Below are 8,151 nucleotides of genomic sequence, written 5' to 3'. Positions count from 1 at the left end.
TGGTTATTTTCAGCGACTTTCAAATAGCAAGTATTCCAAGTTGTTTACTTGTTTTCTAGCATATTATGATTTTGGAAACTGATTTTCAAACACTTTCCTTTTCATTTGGTACTATCTACACTTTTCACTTTCATTTTCCTACAGCGAGTATCAAATTCGCAGTGAATCATTCATAGTGATTCACTTTGTGGGTGGTGGGAAAATTGCTTTTGTCGCCGTTTCTAATCTAGCAGTTCAACGTATTTTTTCTCGTTGCCTGGGGTGTTGCTGCCCCGCCCCTGCGCCCACCACACAAATTAAGTTAATTCAATAAGAGTTGTTGTTCACTATTGTTGTTGTTGTCGTTGTTGTTGTTTTACCGGCAAATTTTTTTTAATGAAATCAAAGCGACAACAAAGCACGGCAAAGAAGAAGCATAGAAGCCGGTTGGGATACAGTCACCGCCATGACAATAACAACGATCACGATAGCCATAAAATATTTGTATGGACGTGTTTTTTCTTTCATTTTTGCTGGTTTATTATTTTACTACAATCATTCAGTTTCGGTTTCGTTGGTAGAATATATATATATATTTTTAAAATTTTTACTCAGTAAGTGATTGAGTTGCAAAAGAAAAGCAAAGCAAAAGATGAAAGGGAACTTTCTGACGTGAACTAAACGAAGTAGTTGATGCTCTTATTTAAATCTTTATTATTTAAAGAAAATTATTGATTTTTTATTATTATCATATTACCATATTGATTATTTATTGTTCTATAAAAAGCGCTTTGATTTTATCTATACATTTGTAGTTGATTACTTTTACGGGAGATAGTTGACGAAATATGACAGTGGGGATACCCACCCAAATGGAAAGGGTAGACAGATAAGTAGCCGGCAAATTCGCACACACACGAAGAGGGCGACGGGCCAAGCAAAACAGAGACAACAAAATTGCCGTGCACAATTGTTTAACTGCAAAAAAAAGCATAAAAAACAACAACCAAATAGCTGGCAACAATTTTTTCTTTATTTTTTACACTCTGACCGCGGTCGATCGCTTTATTGGGTGAAGGTCACGCCGGCTGCGCTGCGACTGCGTCTGCCTTTTGTTTTTATTTTTTTTTTGGTTGCTGCTACTTCTGTTTATCTTTATTTATTTTGTTCCTTATAATCAGCAAAAATTAAAGATACCCTTTTTCATCTGCCTTAAGTAAATTTTGAATGAAATTGAACATAAATTGCAGTAACTATTTAATGGAAAATTAGTTTTTTATTTTATTGGTTTTTTTTTACAATTTATTGAAACCAATAAACATAGTTACATTTTGTGTTATAAAACGTTCCTTTAATTTAGTTAGTAATGTTATAAAAAAGGTAGATAAATGTGGGATTACATTTAAAATATCTTTTTCGTGTTAAGAGGAAAAACATATTTTTTATAGTAAATTAAAAATAATGTCATGTTTTTCTTACTTGTGTAAAACCATAATATTAGGGACATTAAGATGATTAAAGGGTTGGGTTGTACAGTTTAAAGCATTATTTATGTCACGATCAAAGAGTCTAAAATCATATTTAATATTTAGGGTTTGAACACCAAACTATAATGTACCAAATTTGCATTTTACTACAAAAATACATGTGTAAATATTAATATTACTATTATAATTTTATTTTTATAAACGATTCGATATTATATATTTTTCGCGATTGCGATGCGTGTGAAGTTATTTACTGTATATTTGGTTAATTTATTTCCTAAATTTTGTTGCTGGATTTCAAGGTCGTTTCACACTCACACAAATGCTCACACACAAACACACAAAAACAAAGAAAGGTCATGCAGAATCAAAAGTACAAAATAGTCATAGAAAAATGGGTGTAAATATTGACAGAAAGAAATTAAGAATGATTTCAAAAAATATATATGATTCAAGAGGCACATTAAATCATTAAATCCCAGAAGATAAAAAAAAAACACAGAAATCTGCTTATATAGACAGCTTTAAACATAAAAACAAATACACATTTAACAGGCTTCAATAGTTTAACTAAGAAAGAAAGAAAACAAAAAAAGGTTTTGTACATTTTGTATTTTTTCGAAAATATTTAATAGATGTGTTTTCAATGCATATTTATACATATAATATAATATAATGAAAGAATAACTATATAATAATAAACTACCAATTATTTGAAATCAAATATATTCTATATTATATACCATGTACTTATACATTATTCAATTATATATTTATTTAGAAAGCAACCACAACAAATTATTTATATTATCTAAATAGAACATTAACAAATTTGTAAGAAAGCGAGGCGTATACGTAATGAAACCAAAAAAAAAGACGAAAGAAAGAGCTTAAAAACCAGAACACTTTTGTAAGTAAATATTGAATAGAAAATATAGGATATGTGCAAATGTGGAGGATGTTGAATAAAGAAACGCGCAGCCACACACACAAAAATGCTGACTTTTGAATTTTTCCATTAACTAAATTAATGGAAAAACATTTTTTCCTCGGAAAGGTCCTGAAAGTTCATATTCCTTGCAAGCACTTATCGTATTTATCCACTATCTGGTTCTCCAGGCAGATTTCTTTCCTCGTCGGACAGATGCATTCAAAGGCGTCTTCCAGGGGCCAGCTGTAACTTTTTTCCCTTATATTTTGCTTGGTTTTTTTCGTATATACCTCCTTTGTCTGGGGGTTCGAATGTCACATAACTGGTCTGGACGGACGAGGATATAACAGCGAACCATCTCGTTAAACTTTCAACGCACTGCCCTCCTTGTGCGTGCTTTTCCCTTTTTAATTATGTATAGATTTCGGTGGCTTGCAGCTTGCGCGAGTTTCGCAAAAGGGGCATGTGGGAAAGGGGGGTGTGGTCGGGGTTGCAACAGGTGCAACTCGCCGATCGATGAAGTTAACAGTGTTGAAATGAAGGCGAATTAACATTGTACCCTTCCCTGAATGCGAGCTATATTCGTGGGTCATGAGACTGGGAAACAGCCAGAGAACTTACGAAAATAAACCCTTCAACTTTAATTGGAACGTCTCTATTCTCTACAAACTCATAATTTCGATTAATGCTACACTTTATAAATTTAGAAAGGTGAACAATGCTTGGTCTCGGGTCTTTCGAATACAAAAAGCTACAAAACATATAAAGGACTTATGCTTGCCGGGACGAAAGAGTATTTGTTGGGGCAACGGAAGAGTAAGCAACGGAGCAACACGAACACTGATTAGGGCGAGATGGTGTGCGTGCCGCCGGCAACCTAATTGGGCTTAATGCAGGTTGAGATGCAATTATGCCGGCCCTGCACCTTTACTTAATGATGACATTCGGCGGCGTTCCTTCCTCAAATGATCCGCAGCGAGTGCTCGACGTGCTCGCCGAGCGCCACCTCGAACACGCTTTTCACGCAGCACACCATCCCCAGGAAGAACACATGCAAGACCAGCGACAGCAGCGTCTGCAGGTTGATCGGCAATCGACCGGTGATCACCTCGAAGGCCCAAATGAACCACTCCACCGACAGGACGAAGCTGGTCACCAGGATCCACGGCGACATTGCGTGCGGCGAGATCTGCAGTTCGACGAAAGGAAAGAAATCATAAGAGTGTGTATTCAAACTCGCAGTTTGCTAACATTCGTATCTAAAGCCACAGCAAGCGCTAAAACGAAATACAAGTATTACATTTTTCTTCGAGAACTTGTTTTTTGGTAGGCGAGTCCAAGCATTCGTGGTACCCACCGCTATGATTCCGTAAATGAGCATAAGCCATGCGATCATTATAACGCCCGTGCTCACAAGTCGAGCCTTCCGCAGCGCCCAGTGGTCCAGGACATAGAAGTGCCGCTGGCGCCACACGGCCAACTTCGCGCAGGGACAGGACCACACTTGCATCAGCTCATAGCAATTGAAACCGGCTCCAAACAAACTAAAGAGCACCACCAGCCAAAACACAATGGGGAATGACTCGGCGCGGCACAGGCTACAGGATTGGAGCAGATCTTTAGCTTGGTTCCAGTTGGTCATCGGGCAAAAGTTCCAGATCGAGTACATGTCATAATCGCTGGACAGGTAAAAGGCCCTATGCAATAATGTGCGAATCCGGAAGGTAATAAGCTGTAGCTCGAACATTTTGGTGTTTGAATTTGGCAAATCTAATGTTGGGATACTGAGAACGATTGGTTTCTGTTTTGTTAAGTCTATTCGCTTGACTTCTTTTTACGTACTTTGTGATTCGATTGACGACTCTGCAAAAGGTAGATGTGGGTCAGTATTTAAAATGATTTATTTTTCTTTACTTACAAAACGATTGCAGGTTATAATTACCAGAAAACATGTGCATTAATAGACGCATTTAAACTCAGGAAGTACTTTTTATGGGTGCTAAAGGTAACCATAACGTATTCGAGACCCTGTGTTCATCGTCAACACTTTTCTTTAGTGTGACACATCGGAATCTTTCAGTCTAGCAATCTGGTAGAACTTAGGTATTCCTTTTCCAAAGCCTATCCCTTTCTAAGAACAAAATTTATATATAGATATAAATGTTTAATGGCGCCTACTACTCTCTCCGTTAACTCAGTGGGAATCTGCAGATGAGGTCGAAGGTAAAAGTGCCATAAAAGTGCGACATCCTGGGCATTGCTATAAAAGTGTATGCGCGATCGTAAAAATACTTTTTGGATAAGCGAAAGACGACGAGAATAGACCCTTTCTAGATGCTATATGTCAACCCTTAAACCCTAACTACCTGTCCGAGTTTTTTTCTTTTTTTTTTTTTGGGTGTGTACTCACATATTTGCAGGTGTTTTCCCGGCGGGAGATGAATCAGCTTACTGAGTGAGTACAGAATAATTATTATTATATTGCAATGCCCCATACCCACTACCCACTCCCCTACCCCTATCCACTACACTTCCTCGGAGAGTTTTTGTCGAGTTAATTACGCGATTCAGACACTGAGAGAATTTAACAAGTTCAATCCGAACCAAATTATCTAGTTAAAGAAAATAAGCTGTTTCAAATGAAATGTAGGGGAAATGTATTGCTTAGAATTCGGATGACTTCAAATAAAGATTTCACTTCCCAATGGATTTCATATTAGATCAGGGTTTCTTTTGCAGTGTATAGATAGTTTTTCTACTGTTGCTGTGGGGTGGAAATGACCGGGGTAAAAGTCTGACTAATTGAAGACCCGAGATCGCCCGCTTCCCGCTTCCCGATTCCCCTTGCCTGTGGCATTATTTGTTTAATAAATTTTTCTATTTTCCTGCTTAACATGGCGTGGGCCATCGCATCGCTTACGGTTTTAATGACACTTTGTTTTGGTTGCTTAATTCCGTTTTTTGCCGGCCTTAATTGCCACTATTTCACTATTTTCACTAAGCTGATTCATGCGGGCGAGCTGGTCGACAGAAAACTCTATACATATGTGCTACTCTCGCAATATTCGACAAATTCAATAATTCATTGATGGCCCAATGATGTGGACGGTTTCGATTGTTGACTTTTTCAGGTTTTAAGGTCTCGGGTCCCTTGGATTTCCCATTTGTCACGACTCCTGCTGGCCAATTGAATGGTCCGATTCGAACGCTTCTTGGCAGCATGACAAGTGCAATTTGGCCAAGAAAGCGTTTCCTGTCGCATGTGGCATTAATAAAAGTGGACGTAAAGTGGGCATAAAGGCTGGGAATTCATCACGGCGTTGAAGGATTCATGTTCCTGGAAAGCAGATCAAAGGGTCTGTCACTGTCGATTCCAGGATTCCACTGCCATTTCTACCCGTTGTCTTAGGGATTTGTTCTAGATTTGAACTGCAATTTGTATTCGATTGGCCTGGGAAATTTTTGCCTTTGTGTGGATGGTTTATTGCTAGTAATCAATTAATGGTAAAGTTATTGAAACTGTGAATGGACAGTACATAGAAAAGTAGTTCATGCAAGTCAAGAATCCAAATCATTTAATTCTAAAGTGGATAGAATACGTTTAATCAATTTAATTAAAAAAAAAAACCATATTGAGAAGCGCATCTGTGTGAAGTTTCTATGGAGTAAAAACTTTATCCCATCTCCAAACTCATGACCATTAATCATAATGGGATGCCAGCTGTGAAAGCATGGATATTATATATTGACACCAAACGGATGCACTGCAAATATATGAATGAATCATATATTACTTGTTTCGCTTATTGGTCCAATGACAAATAAATTATTTTACTTTGCAAGAATGTACTGATTTAAAAAAAAAAATTAGTGAGTCATGTTTAATTATTGTAGATCATAACTAAGTACATATATCCCACATGATCATTTCCCCCAGTGTAAGCTCATTATATACTGCTCTATGAGGGCGTGGCGTTACCCACAGTCCCGTAGAAATTTCGCCGTGTTCCCAGTGGCTAAATCTTCTTCATTTCCAGTGCCTAGCAACACGCCCAAAAAATTTTCCACCAAGCGAGCAAAAAAGCGTTTCTTTCTTTTTATTTATTTCTTTTTTTTCGTTGCAAAATTTTAAGAAAAAGGTGTTGGCGGCATAAAACAGAGAGAACCGAGGAGGTTGTATTATATTATTATATAGAAGATGGGAACCGTTTGCTGCTACCCATTATTTTTATCGCCTTTTTTTGGCCCCCAAAATAGATTTGACCTATTTTCCGCACGTTCCGTCAATTCCCCAATTCCTTTTTCTTCTTTTTGCGCACCGCTTCTACATTTTGATGGTTCATATTAAAATCGTACAGCGCCTTATAATTAAACGAACTTTTTTTTTGTCAATCAAATAGGGATGCCGATGGGGCATAAGGATTATGGATGGGGCATAACGCCTTTTGTATATATGTATACGTTAAGTCGGAGGACATCCATTTGGACAGCATATAATTTTTAAAGATTATGTACTCGACGCAGTACCTTTAAAATACTTTTAGGGCTGGCGCCCAGTTCGTTTCAAAATATTATTTATTTGTAGACCATTTTAAAGTACAATCTATCGAATGATATATACATTTTGGTCTTAATTTTTGTGATAACATTTGAAAGCTATTATTTATATTTTTCCCTAAACTGTGATTTTATAATGTATCAGAAAGAAAGGGATATATTTCAGTCGATCCATCGCAGGTCGTACTAAATTCTAGTCGAATAAAATGCGTTGTTTCTTTGGCGGCTTCTATTCTATTTTACTTTTTTGGCGCGCATATATCGCTTGAAGCGGTACAAAAATAGCGCCTACGAACCGAGGGGAAAAATTAGAAATGCGAAATTAAATAGATATAGAACGGATACCATGGGGGGCTATGCGCCTAGATCGTACAATATGCAAACATTAAAACATACGTATAAAAAATAAATAGAAGCCGTCTTGAATAAACACACGGATGCCCGTCACACGCGCTGAAATAGCGCTAGAACGGTATTTTTAGCGAGAGCGAAAGATACACGGCCGGCGTAGATGTTGGTATAGATACAGATACAGATGCGGACACGGAGACGGATACGCATACGGACACGGACATGGATATGGATTTGGATTTGGGCCTGGAATCGAGTTCAAGAGAACATGGATTGGAAACAGGGCCGATCGGATTAGCAAGGTGCTATCTACATGTGTGCGTAATTGCCTGTACAGCTGACTATTCTGCAGATGCATATGCAGATACATTAGGGTCACTAGAATGTGTTTCAATTGATCAACTAGAGATGCGCGCGTGATTCCTCTTTTTAGATATTTCTTTACATTCTCTTTACAAGCCGCGTAAATATATTCGATAATAGTACAATACAGAGATAGAGACCAAACGATTTTTTATAATCTTAAATATTTACAAGTGTTCCCGCTCACGAATCCATCGCTAAATGTAAATGGAAAAGAAGTTTGGCTTAGAACTTCGTTTATTGCATTTGCCACAAGATACAATTTGTGTATTATGCTCATTACGACAACCCCTGACAATCGGCGACAGTTGTATGATTTGAGGGGTGGATGCTAAACGGGCATATCAATCGAGCCATCAATCAATCAAACCGCACATTTAGCAAAACGTCGTGTGGTGATTTACAACGGGCCGTAAATGTTCTAATTCAACATATGCGCTGCATTCCTTCCAGGAAATTTTTTTTAGTTTTTTCCTCTCACGC

General features: G+C 37.6%; 1 protein-coding gene across 3 annotated transcripts; it reads right to left on the bottom strand.

Moving 5' to 3' along the window:
• Positions 1 to 3,014: 3,014 nt before the first annotated feature.
• LOC122624349 lies at positions 3,015 to 5,421 on the bottom strand. 3 transcript variants are annotated; one of them, XM_043803856.1, is made up of 5 exons: positions 5,318 to 5,421; positions 4,316 to 4,528; positions 4,240 to 4,260; positions 3,755 to 4,181; positions 3,015 to 3,586 (listed from the first exon to the last, which is right to left on the bottom strand). In XM_043803856.1, exons 4-5 carry the CDS (start codon positions 4,142 to 4,144, stop codon positions 3,359 to 3,361), a joined length of 618 nt encoding a protein of 205 aa, XP_043659791.1. In that variant the 5' UTR covers positions 4,145 to 4,181; positions 4,240 to 4,260; positions 4,316 to 4,528; positions 5,318 to 5,421; the 3' UTR covers positions 3,015 to 3,358. The 3 variants fall into 3 exon arrangements, with proteins under 3 accessions (XP_043659791.1, XP_043659790.1, XP_043659789.1); XM_043803855.1 differs by having other exon boundaries at positions 3,755 to 4,167; XM_043803854.1 differs by having other exon boundaries at positions 3,755 to 4,260.
• Positions 5,422 to 8,151: the final 2,730 nt, after the last annotated feature.

This window comes from Drosophila teissieri, chromosome X, assembly GCF_016746235.2.
Source record: "Drosophila teissieri strain GT53w chromosome X, Prin_Dtei_1.1, whole genome shotgun sequence".
Classification (NCBI taxonomy): domain Eukaryota; kingdom Metazoa; phylum Arthropoda; class Insecta; order Diptera; family Drosophilidae; genus Drosophila; species Drosophila teissieri.
This window is presented reverse-complemented; position numbering and strand designations above follow the sequence as displayed.

What these genes read in the sequence shown, in the direction of transcription:
- LOC122624349 (XM_043803854.1), bottom strand. Translation starts at nt 4,144, where the DNA reads ATGTTCGAGCTACAGCTTATTACCTTCCGGATTCGCACATTATTGCAT. An exon ending in TCATTTACGGAATCATAGCG is followed by an intron (nt 3,587 to 3,754) that starts GTGGGTACCACG and finishes GTCGAACTGCAG; the next exon opens with ATCTCGCCGCACGCAATGTC.